The 26,636-nt window shown below is 36.1% G+C and overlaps 1 protein-coding gene across 1 annotated transcript; it reads left to right on the forward strand.

Annotated features, from left to right (window-relative positions):
- The first annotated feature begins 4,242 nt into the window (after window positions 1-4,242).
- SNRNP48 (small nuclear ribonucleoprotein U11/U12 subunit 48) lies at window positions 4,243-22,895 on the forward strand. The gene is made up of 9 exons (XM_079146691.1): window positions 4,243-4,442; window positions 7,685-7,798; window positions 8,092-8,152; window positions 9,166-9,240; window positions 14,184-14,372; window positions 15,038-15,159; window positions 19,010-19,098; window positions 19,617-19,781; window positions 21,906-22,895. The coding sequence occupies exons 1-9, from the start codon at window positions 4,287-4,289 to the stop codon at window positions 21,952-21,954; spliced, it is 1,020 nt and encodes a 339-aa protein (XP_079002817.1). The 5' UTR covers window positions 4,243-4,286; the 3' UTR covers window positions 21,955-22,895.
- The last annotated feature ends 3,741 nt before the right edge of the window (window positions 22,896-26,636 follow it).

Here is a 26,636-nt window from a genome sequence, read left to right on the forward strand (position 1 = left end):
GTACACTTCAATGTAGTGTATTCAAAATGGTAATCACTTGTACTGAGAGCACAAATTGAATTTAGAATTTGTTTCTTCTCTTCTGTGTTTAGCTTTTTGGTCAGTTCTTGAATTTTTTTTTGCCCATTAGGCAGGTTTATATTCCTGGAGACAAAACTTAGGTCCATCTCTGATGTGTTTATTATCACTCTGTTTCTCATCTACATATTTCCATTTTCTGTATTAGGAGAAAATTACTCCCCCCTCCCACCACACCCTCCCTACCCCAAGCATTTTGGAGTGAGTTTCCTTTAGTTTAAGAATGTAGATTGTGTAACCCATACACCCTTTAATACACTTGTTTGGCTTGGTATTTCTTTGACTATGTGCATGATAGCAGCAACCTTTGATTTCCTTTGGTTGGAGTTTCCTGTTTTTTTGCTTGTCATTTTCTATGTACTTTAAAAAGGGGTCTTTATGAAGTTTGCTGTTCTGGCAATAAACATTTAGACTTTGGAAGTTTTGTGTGTTGATTTAATAATATGTTCAATAGTATGTACACACAAGAGCATTTAGCAGCAGTTTTGTTTATCACAAAACAGGCCTAAATAATTTGTTTACTAAATAACCTACTATAAGAAGGACATTAAAATTTTATGTCCCTTTGCAATTCTTGTTAGAAAGTGGTCTTCTGAAGATAGTTCTTTCCATATTTCTCTACCTGTTATGAACCTGGTGGAGGGAAGGAAACCAGTGGAAATAGGATACTTCAAAAGTTAAAACCCTGTTCTAGCTTATTCTGGACAGTGGGTACCACTAAGCACTGGCAAAAGTCACTGAGATAGCAATGAAAAATCACTAAGTAGCTAAGATGCCTTTTTTGGATATCTTCAAAATACATAGTGTTTCCCAGTGGCTTGGGAGGCTGAGGCAGGAAGATCACAAGTTCAAAGCCAGCCTCAGCAATTTAGTGAGGTCCTAAGCAACTTAGTGAGACCCTGTCTCAAAAAAAGAAAAGAAAAAAATTAAAAAAGGGCGGGGGGAATGGGGATGTGGCTCAGTGGTTGAGCACCCCTGGGTTGAATCTCGGGCAACGATAACAACAACAAAAAGGCAGTGTTTTGTTTTGTTCCCCAAGAGGAAGGAATTGTTCTTGAATCTATGAAAATGATTCCTGAAGAGTTCTTGAAACTTTGGTTGAAGAACCATGAAATATAGGCATATTCCTTTGGATCAAAGAGAAACTAATGAAATCCAGACATTTTTCATTAAATTAATGACTTTACTTAATACCTATGTCCGGCACTGTGAAGATTCAGTGGAATTTACAAGTCCCCTGATTGCATTTGCAGTCTGGGGGGAGACACATAAACAGTCAGTGGCACAATTTTTATATGTCAGTAGTGTATATTAATAGAATTAAGCAAATCTTGTAGTACAGATAGAAAATCGGAAGCAAACGAAATGCTAAAATCGTAGAATAAGAAAAATCGTTAAAGGCAGCTTCACTTAAGTAATTAGGGCTTTAGGTACTTAGGGTGAAATTACCTGCATTCTCAACAAATGGACCATTTTTCCTTCAAAACATCTTTCATTTCTTCTTACCTCTCTTTTCCTCCCCTAATGTGGAGGAATTGAAATTAATTTTATTCACTGGATATTGAGTTCTTTATGCCATACATCATGCCAGAAGCCAGGGGTCCCATGCTAGGAATAGATGGTACAAAAACAGCCCTTGTCATCTAAAAGAAAGAAGAAAAACATAGCAAATGCTGTGGGGTGGGTGTGGAAGAGCAAGTTCCTTACACGAGAGCTGGGAGTCTCAGTCACTTATAACAAGATGCTGCAGACTGAGTGGCTTAAACAACGATATTTTCTCATAATTCCGGAGGCTGCAAGTCCAAGATTAAGGTGCTGTCAGGGTCGAGATCTTTTCTCCTGCATGGTCACCTTCTTGATGTATGCTCACATGGCTTTTCTTTATGCACACATGCAGAGAGGATTGGTGGGGAGCTGGGGGTAGAGGAAGGAGAGGGAGAGCTCTAGTATCTCTTACTATAGAGACATCTGTTTTATTAGATTAGGCGCCCATCTTCTCCTCCTTTACCTTCTGGAAGGCCCTATCTCCACACACAATCACTTTGTGAATTGGGGCTTCAATAGATGATTTTTGGGGAGAGGACCCAATTTAGTCCATAACAGGCCTATTCCAGAATGGGTCTAGAGACCGCTCCAGGAAAGTGATAAAACAGCTTAAGAACAGCATCAAGGTAGAGCAGTTCCCCAGGTTAAAACAGTAACTAGAGAGGAATATAGACAACTGACAAATCTTCCCTACGCCCGCCATGCCGCTGTTGGTGGTCACTAAGCTCTGAGATAAAACCAGCTGTGTCCTAAAAAAAAGTACATGCCTGACCTGGGCTGAGTTTTGACGTGTTTCACATACACAACACACCCACTTTCAATTAGAATCATCATGGAACATCCAAAATTAGTGTACACATTTTCCAGATCACTTGGCTAACTATGGAAATGAAAATAAAAAGTTAAGATACTGTGGACAGAATATGAAAAAATTACTTCTAGAGCTCAACTCTTACCCCACATCTGCTTATAGCTACTGGCCTACTTCTGTGTTTTATGGTGCTATTTATAATATTTTTACCACTTTTTAAAATGTTGGAATTATGATATTTGCCTTTGGAGATAATTGTTCAAAATTTTCCTCCATACTTCCTTTATCAGGGGTAAACAAAGTGCAAAGGGAAGCACAGATTTCACAAGCAACTTGAAAAAATTGAAAATGTAAAAAAGATTAGGTTCAGGGAGTTAAAACCATATAGGAAAACTAAGAGCTGATCTCAGGTCTTGAGAAGGAATAATACAAAGCATGGGTGATCAAAGCAAAGCACCCAGACTAGCGGGGATATGTCAAAGACCCACAAGGGGAGGCTTAATGTGGTTTCCACTGGCCAAATATTGGACAATTTGAGTATCAACAAGAATTTTGATGATAATAGAGTCTATAACACTAAAATTGAAAACCTTGAACATTTAAAACCCCTTGATTCCATGGTGAAATAAACAACAAAAGTGTAGAAAGAATGCCACCTAATAAGTGTACAGGACATGACACTGTAAGGGAATCATCATTTATAACATGTAATAACAGACTAGGTGAAGGATTATATGAGGTAGTTGGGGAATGTGATATTTTTATGGTCTCAAGATATACCCAAGTATGACCACAGACTACCATTATGGAGAGGAAAAAACACCATCAAAGTGGAAAGAGTTAGCCTGGGATCTTAGCAATCTGGGAGGCAATAGGATTGCAAGTTCAAGGGCAGCCTCAGCAACTTATTAAGGCCCTAAGTAACTTATTGAGACCCTGTCTCAAAATTAAAAGGGCTGGGGATGTACTCAGTGGTAAAGTGCCCCTGGGTTCAGTCACATTTAACTTTACTAATTGGAGAATCTAAGTATATGTCTCTTTGGGATGTAGTAAAAAGTATACATCTCCTATGTAGTAGTCTTGTCTTGTAAAAATGGGTCGGTGGGGCGGGGGGGTGGGGTGGGGGGTGGGGGGGTGGGGGGGTGGGGGGTGCAGATCTGTCAAATCCAGAATGAGGAACATTCTATAAGACAACTGGCTCATCCCAAAATTCAATGTCTTAATATAAAAAGGAGAAGACTATTCTAGATTAAAATTAGAACAGTAACAAATTATAGCTCATTGGGTTGAAATAATGAGACTGCTGGAAGAGGAATTTGGGGGATCACTGGGGACATTTGAGCTATGTACAGAATGACTTCATGAAATTAGTTTTCTGAGATTTGGTCATGCATTATGATTAGGAAGGAAAACGTTCTGAGGCTATGCATGCTAACATTTTGGGGGGAGAAAAAAATTGCAACTTACTTTAAAAGAATTCGGCAAAAATTTAAGTGCAGGGGCTTGAAGTGTGAAGACGTGAGACCCAGAGAAATCAAACGTGGCAAAATGTTAACAATTAATGAGTCGGAGGACTATTGATATGAACACTCCTTGTACTATTCTTTAAACTTTTCTACGTAATTTTTTTCTAAAAAGTTGAAAAGAAGGAATGCTGTTCAGGGAAGGCCAGAGAGGTAAGCTCCCACCCGCATGGCAAAGGAAGTCTTTTCAAATGACAGGTCCCGCCCTCCGCGGGGCGCTTCTCTATTGGCGATTTGAGTCACGCGGTGCATAGTCCCGCCCACTGTTCCCAGAGGCCCGCGCGCGGCGGACTATTCGCTCACTTCCTTCTTGCAGGTGGGCTACGGCCATGGAAGACGAGCCACCTCCCCTGGAGGAGAGACGGAGGCTGCAGGAGGAGCTGAGCGAGTTTGTGGAGAGTTGCTGCCGAACGCTGGAGGAGGTGACCTCGTCCCTGGGCTGGAGCCTTGATCAGCTGGACCCCGGGGAAGAGGAGGCGGAGGAGGTGAGGGGCGCGGTCGCGGGCCTTTCCAGGGACTGTCCGCCCTTGCGGTCTGCTCTGGCCAGGGGGAGATACGCGCAGGGAGCCGCGAAGGGAAGGGCGTAGGAGGTTTGCGGAGCCATCGGGGGCGCCCAGGACCCGGAGCGGCCCGGGCGCCCCGGGCTGCCGGGCTGGGGCGCACCACGGCCGCTTGAGCGCTCCTTTGCGACATCCGCAGCGGCTCTTCTGTGGGTTTAAGGAGAACTGAAAGATGCACTGGGTAAGGAGGGAATGGCACATCACGCGTGTAGAAAATAAGCGAATGGGCCTCAGTGATGCTTGCGGAGGTCTGGAGATTTGCTTTGTCATCTGTGGTAGGATTCTGCAGTTGCACCAGCTTTGGTGTCAGAAGGAACTGGAAGTTCACCTATTTGCCTTTCTCTGCCTGAAAACTGGACCCTTCTGTTTGGGACAGCACCGATTCTGGAATTATTAAAGGATGTCACTGAGAGATGATAACTAGCAAATTCACTTGAACGGTAGAATTGTTTTTTAAAATGTAGGCACCCTATTCTAGTGAAGAATCCTGGATTGTTTTGTCTTTGTTTTGGGTGAATTAGAAAGAAGAGTTGTGGTCCATAGTGGAGTAATTTCTGGGTTTACTATGCTGTAATGATTTTTCCCCTGGTTTAAGTCACATGTCTGATTCCCCAGACATTTAAAGTATTTGGTTTGTCTATAAACCATTCACTGTTCGTTGTGTTAAAAACTCATTGAAAATTTTTAAAAACTTAATTGTTCATGTAGAGAGATATTTGAAGCCATCAAGTGGGGCCTGCCAAAGCTTTCCATACCATTGCAGTAAAATTGAATTCCTTGTATTAATACGTAAATAACGTTTTGTATATGCCACTTACTATACAGTTACCTTGCTTAATAATCATAACTGTACACTGGTAACATTTTACAAATGAGGAAACAGAGGTGGTAATTTGTTCAAGGATACGTTGGTACCAAATGGCAGTTAGGATTTGAACTCAGGCTTTTTGACTCCTGAGAGTGTGTAGGCTTAATGACTATGGTGTATTTCTAAAACTCCTTTGTAAAATTCCTGTGGGCGTGCATCTAACTTTTGCAAACCCAATCTTTGATATTCAAGAGAGTGACTTAAAAATCCTGGTAGGTGACATTCATAACTCCTAGAATAGACACAATCCAGATGGTTAAGCTCTACTTTTCTGTGATATTTTAACACTGAAGTTTAGTGAACAACAGTGACAATTGTTTGGTGATGGTGAGGAGCAATACAGAGAAGTCAGTTATTGCATTATAATGTAATTGCTGTAGTACAGGTTATGGTGGGCTGCGATGGGTTAGCAAAGGTTTCCTGAACAAAGTAAATTATAAGCTGATGAAAATTAGTGGAAGAGGAAGTGTGACCAGCCTGTGTAGAAGTCCAGACACAAGTGAGTGACCAGATAGGAAATCTCAAGTAGTTGAGGATATTGACAGCACAGGGTGTGGAGATGGAGAATGATGGTAGTGGGCAGGACCAGACTGGAAAGGTCCTTGTCAGTCATATTAAAGAATCTCGATTTTTTTTTTTAAATGAGGGAAGTGGGAAAGGCATAGAAACATTTTAAGTCAGGGCATGTCTAAATTCTATTTGCCTGTTAGCAAAATGCTGTTTTTTTTTTTTTTTGTTTGTTTGTTTGTTTTTTTAGCTGTAGGTGGACACAATACCTTTATCTTATTTTTGTATGTGGTGCTGAGGATCCAACCCAGGGCCTCATGCTTGCTAAGTGAGCGCTCTACCGCTGAGCCGCAACCCCAGCCCGCAAAAATGCTGCTAACCACTTACATTTATTGAACACTTACTAGGTCCAGACCTGTTTGAATGCTTTATGTATAGAAACTCATATATCATTCTTTTGCTCTGTCTCCACAGTAGCTTTGTGAGAGCGGCCCTGCTATTTCCATTTTTAAGGATGAGGAAATTGAAGTAAATAGAGATTCCTTGCCCAGTGTCATACAGCCAGTAACGTCAGAGCTGGGGTTTCGAACTAGCTCAGTGTGGAGAATGGAGTGGAGTATGTCAAGACTGGAAGCAGAGATAGGAGCAGTTAGGAGGAGGCCATCATAACCCCGATATCTGAGTTAGGGAAGCTGCAGTAGTGATACAGTATATGGAGAATTTTAGAGATACTTAGGAGTAAAATTGACAGGACTAGGTTGTCATTTGGATATGGGTGACAAGGGAGAAGCAGGAATTTCTTGCTTGAGTACATGAGACCTTTTGCTGAAGTAGGAAGAAATGGAGGAACGGGTTTGGGGGTTAGGAGACCATGAATCTAATGACTTTAGTTTTGTTCAAATTGAATGTCTAGTGTTTTCGAATAAAATGTACTCAAAGGAGAAACGAGGTCCCATAATGTAGATTTGAGGAGTCATTACTCTGTGGTGAGGATTGAAGCTGTAAGATCTGCTAATAAACTTATACCTAATGGTTGAGTTCACTGGTAGACTTACATGAATCATGTAAAGGGGGACAAGATGAATCAAAATGCACACTTTTAGAGGAGACCAAAAAGTAGCCAGAGAGGTGGAAAGAACATATAGATTATATCAGGATGGCAGAAATGGACATGTGGATTGTGACCTTCCAAAAGTCCAGTTACTGTAAGGACAATGATGTGTTCTTTGGTTTTGGTAGCACGAAAGTTGTGTGTGAGCTGCTGATGTTCTGTCAGTGAAACGTTGGTGGCAGTGGATGAGGAATGGCCTAGCTGAGGTTGTTGAGACGTTGAGTGTAATCATATATTTTGAAGAGTTAGTCTTCAAAGAATTGGAAAGAGGGCAGAGGCTTTAGGCAGTGGGGAATTGAGGGAACTTGTTTGTTTTAATACAAACACACCCATGTGGGAGTGACAGAGGCCTGCAGAAAAGGAGGTACTAGATAGAACCACTTAAGTAGTAAATATTTAATGTTATAATCATTTAAAAATATTATGTACCTTTTTCTTTTTTTTTGGGGGGGGGGGTGTACCAGGGGTTGAACTCAGGGGCACGCAACCACTGAGCCACATCCCCAGTCCTATTTTGTACTTTATTTAGAGACAGGGTCTCACTGGGTTGTTGAGCCCCTGTGGTTGCTGAGATTGGCTTTGAACTCAATCCTCCTGTCTCAGCCTCCTGAGCTGTTGGAATTACGAGTGTGCACCACTGCGCCTGGCTTATGTACCCTTTTCTCTGTTTGCTTTTTATAGGATGAAGTTGTGATTTGTCCTTATGATTCCAATCATCACATGCCAAAATCATCTTTAGCAAAGCACATGGAATCTTGTAGATTGAGGAAGCTGGGCTATACCAAGGAAGAAGAGGTACTATATGTTTACTTTATTACACACACACACACACACACACACACACACTTATATATGTACAAAATGTAAATTATGCATTAGTAAATTCATAGTATTTAGAAGTATATTAAATAACAGCTCATATTTGCCTATTTGTGGGTAGGATGATACCTAATTTTACAAATTATTCTGAGAAATATTTAAATGGTACTAACCTATTGTTAGTTTTTTTCAAGTCTTAAAATAGTCAATTATCTGGTCCTCAAGAACACTAAGTTTTATCTTTTGTTTTGTTTGTTTTTACTATTTAGGATGAAATGTATAATCCTGATTTTTTCTATGAGAATGTGAAAATTCCTTCAATTACTTTGAGTAAGTATTAACTTATTAGATTGTAATTTAAAAATATCAAGATATTAATTTTTCATTTTTGAGTTATCAAAAAAATGGATTTTATAAACATGCTTATGATTAAGAAGGACATTTAATACCTTAAGAGAATGTAGGATTGACCAGGTGTGGTGCTACACACCTATAGTCCCAGCTGTTTGGGAGGCTGAGGCATTAGGATTGCAAGTTCAAGGCTAACCTGGGCCACTTAGTGAGACTATGTCTCAAAATAAAAGTAAAGATTCTGGGGATGGCTCAGTGGTAGAGTGCGAGAGTGCCCCTGGGTTCAATCCCCAATACTGTTAAAAAAAAAAAAAAGGACTAACTAATAAATGGTGAAACGTTCATGTAATCCAAAATTTAAAGATCAGGCTTATGTTAATAGGCAGTGAAAACTCTGAAAAACTTTATGCAGTGGCACAAACCTTTTCTTTCTTGGTTATAACAAAAATCTGAGCCCACAACACAAATTGAAAAGAGTGAGAGTGGAAATGTCTTCAAGTACTCACAGCATATGGAAAGTCTTGGATTCTAGATAAACAGAATGCTCTGATTCAACTCTTGGTTTTGTCACTTACTTATGTATGTCTTTTAGTAAGGTAATTAACTCATCTTTTTTCTAGATTACTTTATAAATCAGGGATGGTGATACAGGCACTTTGTGAGGATTAAATCATATGTGAATATAGTTAAAATAGTGCCTGGCACTTAACTGAACTTCAAAAAATATCATTGGTTGCTCAGATTTGTAGCTGCTATGATTATAATGTTTTCTGAACTGTTTGAAGTCTGGTCACTTCCTGGCCTCCAGAAAGATCTGAAAGAATTCTGTATTCAAATTACGGAGGCAGTACTATGGATGTTTCATCTATTACAATTCTGGAATGCTTATCAGTATGCCCTAAGAACTTGACTGGATACCAGCTAATCACTTAATTGTGAACACTGATGATTTGAAATATGTTTGTGGATTTTTTGGTTTTTGTTTTGGACAGATAAGGACTCACAATTCCAGATAATTAAACAAGCTAGAGCTGCAGTTGGAAAAGATGGTGACTGTTACAATCAAAGTAAGTGGCATCATAGTTTGAGCTAACTAATGGATTAAATTATTTTTCTCTTTCAAGCACATTACAAATTTTCAAGAAAAACCTTGTGAAATAGTTACATGGGAAAGGCTAAGTTTTACATTTAACATAAAGCTAATCTGCTGTGTTTCAACGTCATTTGTTACATAGCTCCTGTTACCGTAGGTGAGATTGCCTTGTGGATAATTTTTTTTTTAGTTATTATTTAGTAAATAAATGCTATTGGGTCTTCCCCTGAGAGTTCCTCACTTGAGATTGTTGAAATGTTGTGTAAAGGAAAAGGCTTAGGCTAAAAGAGATTCATCTCCACAGCTGCCCTTAGCATTACCCTGTTAAATGTAATTTTAATATCTTTTTAGATCTTGGACCCCTTTGAAATGATGGATGCTAGGGATTCCCCTCCTCAGAAAAAAAGCACCAACAACGTTTTACATGTAATCTTGGAGGATTTGTAAATCCTTTCATGCCCAGCTTTGGAGTTGGATTAGAGTTTTTACATGTGATTTTGATAGATACAAGATGAAAATTTTAAGCCTAAACTTTTAGGAAATTCAAAGAAAACTTTGATCTATCAAAACAGAAGTAAAGTTAACAAAGAACTTAGATTTTTGGACGGAGGTATGTGTAACATCTAGCCAAAGCACGAATGGTTCCTCTTATAAAGATTTCTAAGCTGTCTTTGAATACCTTCTAGGTTACTTGCTCTGGACATCTTACCTGTTTTTCTTCACTCTTAACAGGCCATAGTCTTGGTTAGTTTTCTCTTGTTGAAGTTCACAGTCTCTATCAGACATTATGCTCTGAGTTGCAGTGTGGCTTCAGAAGGAAGACCATCTTGCCCTTAGCCTGCCTATACACCTTAAATTAGTTCTTGCCAACAGTCGGAGACATTTTTAAAAAAATTTCCTGCTTTGAAGATCCCTCTTTCATGCCTGTAGGCTTAATTCTGAGGTGCTTTTCTTTTTTTTTTTTTTTTTAAACTTTTGAGGGAGATATTTGATTATCATCTTATTGGGTAACTTACTATTGAACTGTGACCTTGACCTCTGTTATTGATTCTACCTGTGATCCTTGCTTAGTTAATATACCAATAAAAAATTAGAGGGTTTTTTTAATAGGGGTTAACTTTTAAAAGGTTTAATTTGACTCTTAACTGATTAGATAGGTTTGTTGAATTTAGAGTTGTAAGAGTACTTGGCGTTTATCTAATGAACAGGAAACAAACTATCTGATAGAGATATAATAAAGTTCTGGTGTGTTTGCTCTAAAAGTCTTCAATACCAATTGTGGAAGAATATTACAAACTTCAAATCCGAATACTCATAACAGTGCTTTCACTATTCTATTTTGTCAAAGCCCAGTTTAAAGAATTTAAGCTAACTGCTTAGCATTATAGAAATGACACCTTCTTTGAGTTTTTTATTTCTTATCTATCTGTAATATAATATTATCTTGTAGGATTGTTTAGAGAGACAGAGATGATAAATGCTAAACTAGCTCTAGTTACAATCATTGGTAGCTGTTATTGTCTCAGTAAAAATTAATGTATAGAAAGCAATATTAGTATAATGAAATGGATGAATAATTTATAAATGTCCCATGTTTATAAACTTAAATGACTGGATAGTAGGACAGATTTAGACATTGCATTTAATTAATTACACAAGCAAAGACTAACTTTGAATTTTTCATATGTAATTAAGAACTTTTAGTTATTTTGATCTATTTATTTTATTTTTTATTTTTGGTGGTTTTGAGGATTGAACCAGGGGCACTCTACTACTGAGCTACACCCCAGCCCTTTTTAGGTTTTAATTTGAGGCAAGGTTTTGCTAAGTTGCTGAGGCTGACCTCAAACTTGCAGTCCTTCTGCCTCAGCCTCCCAGGTTGCTGGGATTATAGGAGTGCAGCACCTACCTGGCCTCTTACAGTATCTTAAATTAAGATTTCTTAGAAGAACTATTTTTTATATGATTTGTAACTCCCTTTTTAAAATTTTTTTCTATCCTGTGTGGAGTTCTACAATTTCTCAACAGAGATTATTTTTGTGGCTCACTTATGTCTTAGGTATTTTTAAACCTTTTGCCACAGAACAAGAATGTCTTGAATTATCTTCTTATTGATTTATGTACTTTGAAGAGAGAATGATTAAGGTGAAAAATTTTGCACTTCCCCACGTAAATAATATTTTACTCGAAAAACACTAAAATGTAAGTTTTTTGCAAGGTTGTGTGGATACTTAAGCTCAGTATACAGAATTCTCAATCCATTAACCTTTGTGCAAGCTTGAACAGACTTTAGATCTACATACATACTTTCAGATATAATCATACTGGTTAATTTTATAACCAAGATATCAATTTCAGTCAACTAATATTTTTATATTTAGTTCATCTTTTTCCTGTAATATTAAATGTTGAAATTGCTGTACTTCATGAAGTGTGAGAATGACCATAATTTCAAGTCCAATGTACTATGAAAGAACCTTAAAGAGACAGGAGAGACCAGATCTCTTCCAGCTGTGACAAGTCATTTGACTTCTGTGGGCCTTAATTTATTTGTCTTTCATGTTAGAGAATTGTTTCTATGTGAATTCTCCATAAAATTTTGAGTTTGTAACCTTAAAACAATATCTTTTACTAATATTTAATATCAATATGTCATATGTTTAAGACGCCCTTTGATGGCAAAAGTGTTTAACAAGGAAGAATTGAGAATTTGAGCCATATAAGATAGATTAGCATTTAACTTTGGGATGATAAGAAGGACAGAGATGATGGCTGCACAGCAGTGTGATTGTCCTTAGTGTCTCTGAACTGTGCACTTGAAGATGATTGAAGGGGGGAATTTTACGTTATTTATATTTTATCACTTTTTTGAAACTATAAAAAAAGAATTATGACAATGATAATTACAAATCATTGAAACTTACATTTTGAAAATTTACATTTTGTGTACATGTAAGCTTGTTTGTGTGTTTATCCTTTTTTCTTTTGTCACAAATATCTGTGTTCTAAAAGATTTGAATGCAGTTTGTTGCTTAACTTTTCCTGTACTTTTTCTTTTTCAGTAATTGGGGTGAGTATAAAGAGGAATTAGAAACCTGAATATACTCCTTATTTAAAGATATGCAGTATCCTTTTTGCAAATGATATCCTTTTAAAAGTATCAAACTTCTCAACTTTATCTTAATAGCTGTCACAGTATTGTAGTCTTTCATTTGAAATCTTGGTTGAATGTCAAGATGTCTTAGTCTTTACTGTAAAGAAATTTAAGATGAATGAATCAAAGAAAACTCCAATACTTTTTTTATTGTTGTTTAAAGATAACAGGCAAAAGTTTATGAGGAGCTTGTTTGTAATGTATCATTGTTTTCTAATCTTCGTATTTTTCTCCCAGATTTTTATGGTCCACATTCAAGAAATTAGGCTTATCAAAGCCAATTTTATATTATAAAATTAAATGTCTAAATACCTGGCTACAAAAAAGGACTTTTCCTGCCAACATTAGAACAAAATTGATTGACTTGAAAGGGAACCCTTCCTGGTTAAGTCGAATCCCTTGACCAGTAAAAATGACCTTGTATCATGCATAGCTGTTAAGCACAGCCTCGGATTCCAAGCGGCTCTTCATAATTTATGGACAAATGAAAAGCCATCTCTTTTTTCGTTATAATGCTTAGTAGTTCATAGTATGCTCTTATTTGAGTTCTTCTTTCTTCTCTTACCTAAGAAGTTAATGAGGTTAAACTTTTATATATCTGGGAAGACCCATTTATTCTACATTGTTCTTGGAGCCAGAGTTACCTCTTTAAGATAACCTAGCAAACAACAGAAGTATTCCTTTAGTAGTAGTTATTCTTTGTTTGCCTTGGTGAATAATGAAGTCTAGAAAGAATTGTTTTAAATTGCTTTATTTACAGTTACAATCATTTTATTTCTTTGAGAACATTTGAATCTCAAAACAAAATATTTCTTCAGTGTTTTAATACATCACATCCAGGTATTGTATTTACTTTTTTCATTAATGAGCAGATTTGAGAAAGTTCTGTAATTATCAGGGGGCACTGATGTTACCTTATTTCAGTTAATTTGATTAAGCAAATATACTTCCTCCTCAAGAAATTAAAATTAGTTTAGTGTCAGTTTAATATATCTTTCTTTGGTCTGAGCAAGTGTGGGATTTCTCCTAAATTGTTTTTTGATCCCTAGCTCTAAGTCATTGCACAGTGGGTTGTGTTTTGAATATTGAACATCTAGCTTGATGTCTTAAAAAGGACATTTTTTTTGTATTTTTCATATCTGTAGTTTATTTTCAAAGGGCCTACAATGTGTATTACCTAATAAAAACATTTTTTTCAGCTTCTATGAGGAAAATTCTGTGCACATAAAGTAATATCTACTTTCATAATATGGGTAGTCTTTTAGAAGTGGTTATCCAAAAGATGTTCTTAGCTGGGTGTGGTAGTACATTCCTAGAGACCCAACTACTTGAGAAGCCTAGAGAGGAGGATCCCTTATCCCCAGGAGGTTGAGGCCAGCCTGGGCTACATAGACCCTGTAACATACACACAGACACACAAACAAAAAAGAAAGAAAGAAAAGAGAAAAAGAAAAGGCTTTTCTTATGAACTAATTATTTCTTGTGATTATTATTGCCGGCCTTTATGGGATCTGTCTTAATATTGTTGGAGAGAATAGCAAACATCTGTGATACATCTTTTCTGTGGTTGTAGTATTTAGGATAGCCATTGTTTACTGCTTATCATATAAATTGATATTTTGTGTATTTAGGGATTACTATGTAAAAATAGTTTGTTAATATTGCATTATTATAGCACATTTTTAATCTATTAAAAAGTAGTAGATTTTTAGTCCATAATGCTTCATGTATTGTTTATTCTTGTGGTTTTATTTTTACTTTAGGAATGTATTCTTCATTGCCTGTTGAAGTTCCTCTGAATCATAAACGGTTTGTTTGTGATCTAACCCAAGCCGATCGTCTTGCCCTTTATGATTTTGTTGTGGAGGAGACGAAGAAAAAGCGCTCTGCTTCTCAGATCATTGAAAACGATAGTGATCTCTTTGTAGACTTGGCTGCCAAAGTTAATCAAGGTTTGATCAATATCATATGTTACATTTCAAAATTGCCATCCCCTCCTGTGCCATCTTATGATTGTTAATCTGATTTTATTATCATGCCGCCTTGAGTTGGAGCAAGGCAGTTTTTTATAATGTGGTATTGACCTATAAATGTATTTACTTGTACATGAAGTTTTCCTGTGACTTGAGATATTAAGCATATCTTCCTTCTGTAAGAATGTTACTTAAACTGCTTTTACTTTAATTTCTGTAATGTAAGCACTATTATGTTTAATTAATGGTCAGAGAAAAGGAATAATATAAACAGCCCATATATCTATATAATGCAGGGTTTATGTGCTTTACCTTGAAACATAAAATATAAGATAATAATGGGCACAGTGGTGCATCCCAGCTACTCAGGAATCTGGGGCAGGAGGACCACAAATTGAGACCAGCCTGAACAACTTAGATCCTGTCTCAAAACAAGCAAAAAAAGGGCTGGAGTTGTGGAGATATAGCTCAGTGGTAGACTACTTGCCTAGCATGTGTGAGGCCCTGGGTTTGATCCCAGTACATATATACACACACACATATATATGCATGAATGGAAGGGATTGTGGTATTCCTACCTGCTAATTCTTACAAATTTAAAAGCTCTTATTGATATAATTATAATTATTTTACCCTTTCATTAGACAATAGTCGAAAAAGTCCAAAATCTTACCTTGAAATCCTGGCAGAAGTGAGAGATTATAAAAGAAGACGCCAGTCCTATAGAGCTAAGAATGTTCACATAACCAAGAAATCATATACTGAGGTAAGTTTCACGTAATATATAGAGCTTTGTTGAGAAGAAAAACTTCTTGTGAATAGTTTTCTAAATCTGTTCTGTGAATTTCCTCAGTTTCTTGGAGGTTTTCTGAAAAAAAGTATCTTCTGGGTGACCATGACTAATGTGTATTTGCTCCATTAATTTCAGACCCACCCTTTACTAGGCAAAGGCTTTTCAGAGTACGTAAGTAAGTAAATAAATAAATAACATATCTTATATAAAGAGGTGGTGTATTCTTAAAAGTAGTCATGTTTTAGAAAGTAGTATTGTACCAGGATAAGAGAATGAGTTTTGGCATTCCATAGACCTTGACTTGAGTGTTTTTTTTTTTTTTTTAATATTTTTTTTAGTTGTTAATGGACCTTCACTTATATGCAGTGCGGAGAATTGAAGCCACTTGCCTCACACATGCTAGGCAAGTGCTCTACGAGCCACAACCCCAGCCCTTGACTTGAGTTTTGATACTTCTATTTATCATTGACTTTGTGAATTGTGCAAGTTATTTGAGTTTTTTAGATATAATTTTTTTTTCATTTTATAATAGTACAAACTTTGCAGGGTTATGAGAATTGAGATAACGCGCAAAAACACAAATTTCTCAATAAGTATTAGCTGTTACTTTTTTTTGCAGAAATCTTAATGTGCTTTTATGTACTTTACTAAATATTTGGGTTTAAGAAATGTCTTGGTATAAATTAATGTATCAATCTTTTGGTGTGTATCTAGACTTATTTTCAGATGTCATTTAATGGGTAGAGTTGATGAATATTTTTGGTGCATGAATTGCCCAGACTGTACAAATAATTTCCTCATGGAATCCTAATTCTTCCTTTGAGTTGTTCTTTCTTATTTGAGAGACCTGTAATCTGACCTCATTTTTTATTGGTGTACATAGTGGTGGCATTTGTTGTAATATATCCGTGCATGCACACAATATAAACAACATAATTTGGCCAACATCGTTCCCCAGTATTTCTCTTTCTCTTTCCTCCTCCTGTTCTCTTTCCTCTACTCTGTTGATCTCCTTTCGATTTTCATGAGAATCCCCCTCTCCTACTTTCTTTTCCTTTTTCTTCTCTAGCTTTCACATCTGAGAGAAACCATATGACTCTTGACTTATTGAGTTTGGCTTATTTTGTTTAACATAATGGTCTCTGGTTCCATCTGTTTTCCTGCAGATGGAAAAATAAAGAAAAATAAAATTTCATTTTTCTTTATGGCTCAGTTAATTCCATTGTGTATATATACCACATTTTCTTTATTGTTCATCCATTAATGGATACCTAGGTTGGTTCCAAAGTTTGACTCTTGTGAATTGTGCTGCTATAAACATGGGTATGCATGTGTTGCTATAGTATGATAGCTTTATCTTGAGAATAAATACTAAGGAGTGGTATAACTATCTGGCCTCATTTTGCCAAGCAGTTTTCTTTTGCTTTAGTTATGTATCTCTTAGGCTATGTCTAATTATACATATTTGTTCTTATTTCCTTGCCTTAATATATATTGTTTTCTCACCTAAAATGCTCTTCATTTTTGCCTTTTTAAATCTTGATTTGTATGTGGACCACCATTTCCATGAAGAGCTGGTTGACTTTGAGCAGTTGCTGGTTTATTATACTAATATTCTTTTTGTTTATTTATTTATTCTTTTTAGTTATACATGACAGTAGAATGTATTTTTACATGCCATACATACATGGAGTATTATTTCCCATTCTTGTGGTTTATTGTACTAATATTCTGTACCACACAGCTCAGCACTGAATTTTATGCTATTTTTGTCACTAGAGTATATGTTTTAGACTCTCCTAGTACAGGTCTTGGATCATGTTATACTACCTTGGTGATTCTTATAGTCCCTCGGATACTTGGTGATACATCAGTTGTTTCTTATCTGTTCTCAGAATCTTTTGATCATGTTGCTGTTATTTCTTTACAGTTTCATTGTTAACCTTTTATTATTGGAATATTAAACATATACTGAAGAGGATAGCATAGCTTAAGGAACCTAACATCGCTCAGCTTTGGCAATTACTGACACATGGCCCTCAGGTTTTATTTATCCCCCAACTCACTGTCCATCTCCCCCTGCACTCAGTAATTTTGAAAGTAGATCCCAGATATTTTTCATCTGTGAATACTTGAGTGTTTACAAATCTTTTAGTGATTTGTTATATCTCTGGTCATTCCTGGCTTCCTTCATGTTTTACATATTTTTCATTTGCTCTGGATTAGAATCTGAATTTTGACAAATTTTTCTATTACATACTGTATTTATTTTTTGCATGCTACTGTGGGGTATGTAAAAATGAATGGCCCAAAGGTCCCACACTCAAGGAGCTTCTAGGGTAGCAAGTGAAGTTTCAAAATATAGATTGTGGCAAGTGCTAAAAATAAAGGTGAAATCAAAGTGTATGGAGGACAGAGTGATTCTTTTTAAAAGCTGAGATTGGTGTGAGCATCAGAGAAGCTGGCGTTTGAGGAGAAGGGAGAAGCAAACCTATGCTAGGTGGGTTCTGTGGATGAAGGAGCTCATGTGTTTAGCAGACAGAAGACTAGTGGGGCTGCTAAGGAAGTGCTGGAGCTTGAATTTGACCCCAGGTGCATGTCACCTAGCTCTCTGCTGGGTTAGACTGGGGCAGTCTTGGGTTATTCACAGGAGAACACAGTGGGAGGAGAAGTGGCGATAAGGATTTCCCAGGTGGACACACTCGCATTACTAAATGTGGATAAAGTTCAGTTTTTCAGAGATTCATTAGTAATGCAGGTTGGCCAGAGCTTAGGGCTTCTGAGGAACTATCCAGTACGAGGCAAGAACGGCGTCTACTGTGTGATGTAGTGAAATCATGGAGGGATTTCACGGCCTTGTTACGGAGACTGGACACTATCCTGTTTTACTTTGGAAGCTGTTAATAGAAAGTTTCTCTAAAGTGGGGAAAAATGCAGTCAGGTCTGAACTATAGTGTCTCTCTCTGAGATTGCCTGGTCCCCTATGCCTTTGAACTTAAAACATTTCCTAATTAGGCATGAGAGAAGGATCAGCTTCTATTTTAGTTTTGTCTTTGACTTTCTCATGACTAGTCCTGGGCTTGATGGTGTGGGTAAAATAGAAAAGAAAAATTTTCAAATGGTTCTTAAAATTAAGGGGTTTACAGTCTCACTGGGAAGGTATCTGTGACATAACTACAATGTTTCTTGACTATCTTGACTTAATTAGAAACCTTAAAATTCTTTGTAAATGTTCTCTAACACATAAATAAGTCACAAACAACTCCCATATAGTCTTTGCCCAGGTTACCCATTGTTAGCATTTTGCCCCTGTGCTTATCTTTTGAATTGCTCTTTTTCTTTCTGGACATTTTTCACCTTCTTCATCTCTATCTGTACGCCTTTTTTTTTTTTTTTTTTTTTTTTTCATGAAAGATTTAAGGGTAAGTGTCATCCATTTTAGTCCTTTATCTCTAAATTTTTAGTATGTATTTCCTAAGAATAAGGATATTTTGTTACATAATCATAGCATAGTTATCAACTTCAAATTTAACATTGAAATAATACTTTCATCTACCATTCATAATCCAGTTTGTCAGTGCCCTTTTTATATTCTCTAAAATGCATTTATACCGTAGTCTATTATACCATAGCTCTTAGTAAATTTTCTATTCATCGTTAGTGATTTTTCTGACTTTTTGCACTTAATTTTTTTTTTTTTTTGGTGGTGGTGCTAGGAATTGAACTCAGGACCTTGTACAACTAGGCGCTGAGCCATATCCCCAGCCTTAGATTTAATTTTTATAACAATATTATCTGATATTTGGTGCTTTCTTCTCCCAAGGTGATTCGGGATGTGATAAATGTGCACATGGAAGAACTCAGTAACCATTGGCAGGAAGAACAGGAAAAAGCAGAGGATGATGCTGAAAAGTATGTCATTATCTTTATTGGTTAAAAAAAAAAAAATCCTTTTTTTTTTTTTTTTTTTTTTCTTTTTAAATGCTCTAGGGATTAAACCCAGGGCCTTGCACATGCTAGGCAAATGCTTTATCATAGAGCTATACCCCCAGCCCTAAAATATTATTTTTAAAAATCTATTACAATTATATATTAAATTTTAGTATTTCTAAGACCCTTGGTAGCATACTATAATTCATTAAAATGCTTGTTTTTAATTAGTTCTCCAAATCATACTAGAGTTGTTTTACTACATTGCTTATCTTGGTAAGGGATGGTTATGAGGGAACAACCATATTAGTAAAATAGTTAAACAATAAAGCATATTATAGGAGCTATTTTTGACTTTTATATGGAATATAAAATTATGTATATTTAGCCCTTACCTGTCACTGGCGTGATGTGGAATATTGTACTGGAGGTTGGTGTGTATATGTGAAGTGGAGACCAGTAATAAAACAAACTGATTAACGTTCCTTTCTGTGTTTCAGAAATGAAGAAAGGCGATCAGCTTCAGTGGATTCACGGCAGTCTGGTGGAAGCTACTTGGATGCTGAGAGTTCACGACATAGAAGGGATCGGAGTAGGAGCCCACACAAAAGAAAAAGAAATAAAGATAAGGATAAAAACCCTGAGTCGAGGAGAAGGAAAGAGAGGTGAGTAACTCTGTACCAGCTAACATTTTTCTTCCGTTTATTCCTTCCTTTTTCTTTCTTGTGCTCTTTCTCATTCTTTTTCTTGCCAGTCCCTTCATTGAAGGGTATTTAGAGTTGGAGAGAAGGGCTAAACTTTAACATTAGTTCGTTTTGCCCTTATAATTGTGATAGCTGGAATGATACAGATTAATATTAAAATAATAAATTCAGCTAGGCATGGTGGTGCATGCCTATAATCCCAGCTACTTAGGCGGTAGAGGCAGGAGAATCACAAGTTTGAGGTCAACCTGGGCAATTTAGCCAGACTCTTGTCTCAAATAAAAAATAAAAAAAGACTGGGGGTGTTGCTTAGTGGTATAGCGCTCCTGAATTTAGTCCCTAGTACCCCCTCCACCACACACACAAATAAAATTAGTTGTGGTCTACTCATGTCCAGCTGCTTACTTGAGGCATCTATCTGGGTTTTACATTCATCCAGGCTATAACTAAACTTATCTTTTCCTCAGTCTGCACCTCTTTCCCCAGTATGCCTGTTCTGATTAGTGGACAATCCTCATCTATTCACCTAAGCCAGAAATCAAGCAGTCATTTTAGATAGTCCTTCCTTATTCCTTACCATCTTGGTCAGTTCTAAATTGCTGTCATTTCTACCTGAAGATATATCACATGTATGAAAGTACCACTCTGTCCCTCTTGCTATCTATCTAGAAAATTATGGTAGTTTTCCTAATTGTTCTACTTATTTCTAAACTTACCATATGAATCCATCCCTGCTTTTCTGCCAGAGTGAATATTCACCTTTTACAACTCCTCCTTGACACAGTTCACATCCTTTAGAATGGCTCTCACCAGCTGCAGGATCAGGGCTCCTGCCTGCTTCTTGTGCCCTGGCAACCTGCATAATTTATGGTCTGGTATCACATCTATGTCTTTTCACATTGTGTCCTTGTTGCCTGATTTTTTTAAAAGTCTACTTGCTAAATTCTTCCTTTTCCTTTAAAAGCACCCCTGAAGGTTTTCTCCCTCATTCAGGTAGAGCCATTATCTTTTCCATTTTGCCACCACCTTCTCTCGCACAGACTTGTAGTTGAACTTAATGGTCTTTGCTTTTCTAACTGTACTCTGAGCTCCTTGAAGGCAGGGTCTATGTCTTATTTAGGTTTATATACCCAGTATTTTTCAAATAATAGGGTTTCAAATGATATCCTGTCTCTTCAGGGCCTCTTATAGCTTTTTATATTGGTTTGGTAATTTTGCTTATTTTCCTATCATCCAATTCATAGGTTTAAAGCTAGCTAGGATTTAGTCCTCTTTTGATTCTTATGATATAGCTTATGCATATACAAATTAACTTCGTTACCTATCAGAAATTGTGCTCTTTCATTTCTTTCAAATTTGTTAGTCCTCTTTCTTTTAAGTGATTTTTAATGATGCTGATTAGTCTCTATAGACTTAAATCCATTAGAAGTCCTCAAAATCTAAGTATGAAATAATTTTCCTTTATAGGAGATAAATTATTAGTGGGAAATACTTCTTAAATAGGGCAAGGCTGATCTTTGATATTCACCTCTGAGGTGGGATGAATTATACAGAGTTGAGATAGGAGCCAAATAAAGGAAATCAGGAAATTTGGGGGAATTTTTTTTTAACTTATGGTCATTCTAAGAATTGAACCCAAGGCTTCATGGCTTACTAGGCAAGCACTCTACCACTTAGCTACATCCCCAGCCTCCCCTCTTTCTTTTTATTAAATTTTGAGACAGTGGTTTTCACTAAGTTGCCAGGCTATGGCCTCAAACTCATTTTTTAAGTCTTTCTGCAAATTTAATGTTCTATTGAAAATGAATTCTCTGGTTGTCTACCATATACATATTTTTAAAGTTGATTTTAAAGACAGAACTCTAAAGCATAAATCAATTTTTCTTACTCCTATTTCAGTCTTCTAGTTTTAATCATTGATTTTCCCTGTTTACTCTCTCAAGATTACTATTTAGTTCTAAATGCGTGTTTTAACTTGTCATGGTTTATGTATGATGAAAGAATGTTACTGTTGAATTATTATTTTAAAGCTCTGATATTTAAGTGTCTGTCATTTATAATACTTTATTTTAATACCTCTTTCAGGGACGGGGAAAGACATCATAGTCATAAAAGAAGAAAGCAAAAAATATAAATGTTTGTGCATATATTAATTATGCTATGTCATTATAACCAGTATGCTGATATTTTAATTGTAATTGCTTTGCATAAGAGAATGTTTTTATGATCTGTTTAGTGCTTATTATTTTTCAATAAATACTTATGCTTTAAACCATGAGTTTTCTATTACACCCTACAACATTGTTTTCTTCATATTTTAAAAGGTGGATTGCTTCTTACTACTGATTTATTTTATTCTTTTTGGTAATTTATATTAAATTCTTTTTTTAAAGTCAGTACTTAAAATATATAAGTTATTCATGAATACATTCCCATTGTAAAAGATTGAACTTTACAGATAAGACTGAGTTGCCTGGGAAAACCTTCTGTAGTCTTTGTTCCCATCCTGGAAATAAACTACTCTATCACTATGCTGGTGAGATATAGTAGGAAAAAAAAATCTATCTGTTGGAATGGGAAATGGCCTAGCTAAATAAACTATGATATGATAGATAACTTTATTAGGATAAAAGAAATAACCTAGATCTGTATTAATGTAGACAGATCTCAGAAACAATACTATGTTATAAGAGCAAGATATATAGATATATATATATTTCACATACATATATATGTATATATTTTCACATACATATATATATATCTACAAAATAATACTATATGTTTCCTATGGCTGTATATATCTGTGAATATATTTTTAAAGGTACAGAAGAATTCATACGAAACTCATAACTGACTAGGGGGGTGGATATAGATGAGAGAGATTAGGGGTGGAAACCAGGATTTGGAGGGTAGTCAAAGGAAACCTGAGCTTTATCTGTAATGTATTAATTTTTTTTCAAAATAAGATATTCATGTTTGACTTGTTAATTAAAACTGTGCTAGCATTTTGTCTTGTAAATCAGCTGTATTGAGATACTGCTTGCATATATTAAAATGTACTCATTTCATTGAGTTTGGACAAATTTGTACCCCTGTGTTACCACCATCACAACCAAGATGTTGAATAATCTGTAGCCTCCAAAAGTTCTCCAATTAATTCCTCTACACGTAGCACTAGGCAGCCAAAGAGCTGCTTTCTGTTACTACTGATTAGATTTCTTTTCTAGAATTCATGTAAATGGAATACTGCAATATGTACTCTGCCTTCTTCCACTGCATAGATTTTTGAGATTGATCCTATTGTGTATATCAGTAGTCCATTCCTTTTTGTTGTTGAATAGTAAGTTGTATTACATGTCAGAATATTCTGGTGAAACTTTGCAGCTCAAGACTAAATGGCAACAGTTTGAATATTGTAAACCCAGGTTAAAGATTTCATTTCCAAATGGAAATGAAGTCTTATTATTTGAATGAGTAACGGACAGGTTGATTGGATTTGGATCAGATCAGCTGTTAGGTTTTAGGGATAGAAGATTACCCTCAGATTTCTAAATCAGAAATCAGTAAGTCACTTGTCAATATGTAGTTGTATTACTGCCATTGTACTTAATTTCTAAAGATATAACATTATTCAGATTTTAAAATCTTAAAAGCAAGGATTTAGGTCCCCTCCTTTTGATATGGTAATGTTAAGACCATACAAAATTCTAAGGTGTAAATACTATTTATCACCATTTTGGAAATGAGGAACCTGAGGCTCAGAGTGATATGCCTTGCTCTAATTCTCAGAGAAAGTTGTAGAGCCAAACTTCCAATCCAGGATCCTGCTCCAGGGTCCACACTTGATTTTTTTACCCCTGTGTTGCATTGGCTTATGCACTGCTTGAAAGTAAACTATGCATCCCCAAAGTGCTTAGCATAATTTCTTAAATGATGTAGGTGATAAATAGTTATGTGTGAGGAGGTTAAGACCTTAGAGCTGCTTAGTTTTCCCCCAATTATACAAGTATTAAAACAAATATTAGAAATTAGTTTTTTAACCTCTATATGTTTATGAACTATGAACCCCTTTTTAAAAATTTATTTTATTTTAATTAAAAGTCATAAATTTACATAGGGCAATGTTGTTTGATTCATTCCGTTATTTTTTTCCCTTCCCCCCCTCCCCTCCCACCCCTCTTCCCTCTATACAGTCCTTTCTTCTTCCATTCTTACTACCCTCCTTATCCCTAACCCTAAACCTAACCCTAACCCTAACACTAACCCCTCCTACCCCCCCTTATATGAACTATGAACCCTTTTAAAATAAAGTAACATCATGCTAATCTCTGCCATGTCAGCAGTTCTAATGTTCCCCCAGAGGTCCTTGAATTCCTATATAAAATCCAAAATAGTAAATGTTTTACCATCCACCATTTTGTTGTACAGATCCACAAATGAGCTTGAACTTGCATTGTATCTTGATACCACTTAGTTAAGCTTCAAAGTTGATAGCATCAATCAACTTTAGGTAGCCAAATTTCACAATGACCCGTAAAATAAGATTTCACGAACATCCTAAAATTAAGACTGCTTGATAAATGCCAAATTCTTGGAGGAATCCCAGCCAACATATGAAATTTAAGTCAACTTCTGGGATCTGCTTCCTGTTTCCCCTCCACCTCCGCCAACCCTATCACCTACTCATCTCCAGGAAGAGGAGAGTAGATACTGCTGGGGTTTCCTTCTGCTGTCCTCAGTGTTTAGGCTGAATCAGCAGGGGAGGCGTATGTGAGCAAGAAGAAATTAAAGAAACTTCTCAAATATTTAGACTGACAGTGGTCACTTGATTTAATTATAGACCTCATGATTGTGCAGAGCCCAGATCACTCATTGTGGTCATCATCACTCCAGTTTTTAAATTAGATCAATGATCTACAAGTATTTGTTGTTTTTTATTCTGGCCGATTAGATAATCTCAAACCCTTTCATGCAAACTAGTTGTCAAATGGTAAATCTGAGGTAAAATGCTTTTAAGTTGACATTGAAAAATATTTTAAAAAATTTTTATTTTTTGTTATACATGAGAGTAGAATCCATTTTGATACATTTATACAAACATAGAATATATCTTATTAGGATCCCAGTCTTGTGGATGTACATGATGGTGAGATTCACTATGGTGTTTTCATATATGTACATAGGATAGTTACGTCAGATTCATTCCACTCTTTTTCCCATTCCCATCCCCTTTCCCTCCCTTCATTCCCCTTTGTCTAATCCAGTGAACTTCTATTCTCCCTGTGGCTTAGCTTCCACAGATCAGAGAGAACATTTGACCTTTAGTTTTGGGGATTGGCTCATTTCATTTAGCTTGATAGTCTCCAGATCCACCCATTTACTGGCAAATGTCATAAAAAGTCATTCTTTATGACTAATAGTCTATGTGTATATATACCACAATTTCTTTATCCATTCATCTATTGAAGGGCATCTAGATTGGTTCCATAACTTAGCTATTGTGAATTGAGCTGCTATAAACATTGATGTGGCTGCATCACGGTAGTATGCTGATTATAAGTCCTTTGGGTAGGTATATACCAAGGAATGGGATAATTGGATCAAATTGTGGTTCAATTCCTAGTTTTCTGAGGAATCTCCATACTGCTTTCCATAGCGGTTGCACCAATTTGTAGTTCCGCCAGCAATGTATGAGTGTACTTTTTTCCTCACATCCTCACCAATCTTTATTGTACTCTTGATAATTGCCGTTTTGGTTGGAGTGAAGTGAAATCTCAGTGTAGTTTTAATTTGTATTTCTCTACTTAATAGAGATGTTCAACATTTTTCATGTATTTGTTGCCTGTTCGTATTTCTTCTTTTGAGAAGTGTGTTTAGTTCCTTTGCCCATTTATTGATTGGGTTATTTGTTTTTTTGGTGTTAAGCTTTTTGAGTTCTTTGTATATCTTGGAAATTAACACCCTATAATAAGAAAAACAGCATGGTATTGGCACCAAAATAGGCATGAAGACCAATGGAATAGAAGACACAGTCAAACTCACACAAATACAGTTATCTCATGCTAGACAAAGGCACCAAAAACATACATTAGAGAAAAGATAGCCTCTTAACAAATGGTGCTGGGAAACTGAAAATTCATATGTAGTAAAATGAAATTTAGCCTCTATCTCTCACCCTGCACAAAACTCAATTCAAAGTGGATCAAGGACCTAGGCATTAAGCCAGAAATCTTATACCTACTAGAAGACAATAGACCCAACTCTTCCTCATGTCGGTTTAGGAACTGACTTCCTCAACAATACTCCCAAGTGCAAGAAGTAAAATCAAAAATCAGTAAGTGGGATGGTATCAAACTAAAAACCTGAGTCATAGCAAATTAATATTTTAAATCACCTATTTTATAATGCAAAAATAATAATACTATAATCATGTGTAGGTCTTTCTTCAGTCTTCTAAGGACGTTTTCTTTTTTCCTTCAGTGCTGGAGATTGAACTGAGAATCTCATGCATGCAAGGCAAGTGCTCTACCACTGAGCTATAATCCCCAGCTTCCAACAGCCCTTGTGTTTTCAATTCTATTTTTACTCAATAAGTATATAACATTTTATAGTTAAGTGAGTTCATAAAAGTCAGAGTTCTAGTGTAAAGCTTCGTTGCGTTTTCTCAGAATTTATTATATAAAATCTATTTATGGTTGGTTTTAGTTTATTTATGAGGCCAGTTTCCTTTTATGCAGCTTGCTTTTTCAGTTGATATAATTGGTCCTGCAGGTATATTAATTATTAAACTAAGGCTCTTTTAAACCACACTTG

This window comes from Sciurus vulgaris (genome assembly GCF_902686455.1).
Source record: "Sciurus vulgaris genome assembly, chromosome: 7".
NCBI classification, from domain to species: domain Eukaryota; kingdom Metazoa; phylum Chordata; class Mammalia; order Rodentia; family Sciuridae; genus Sciurus; species Sciurus vulgaris.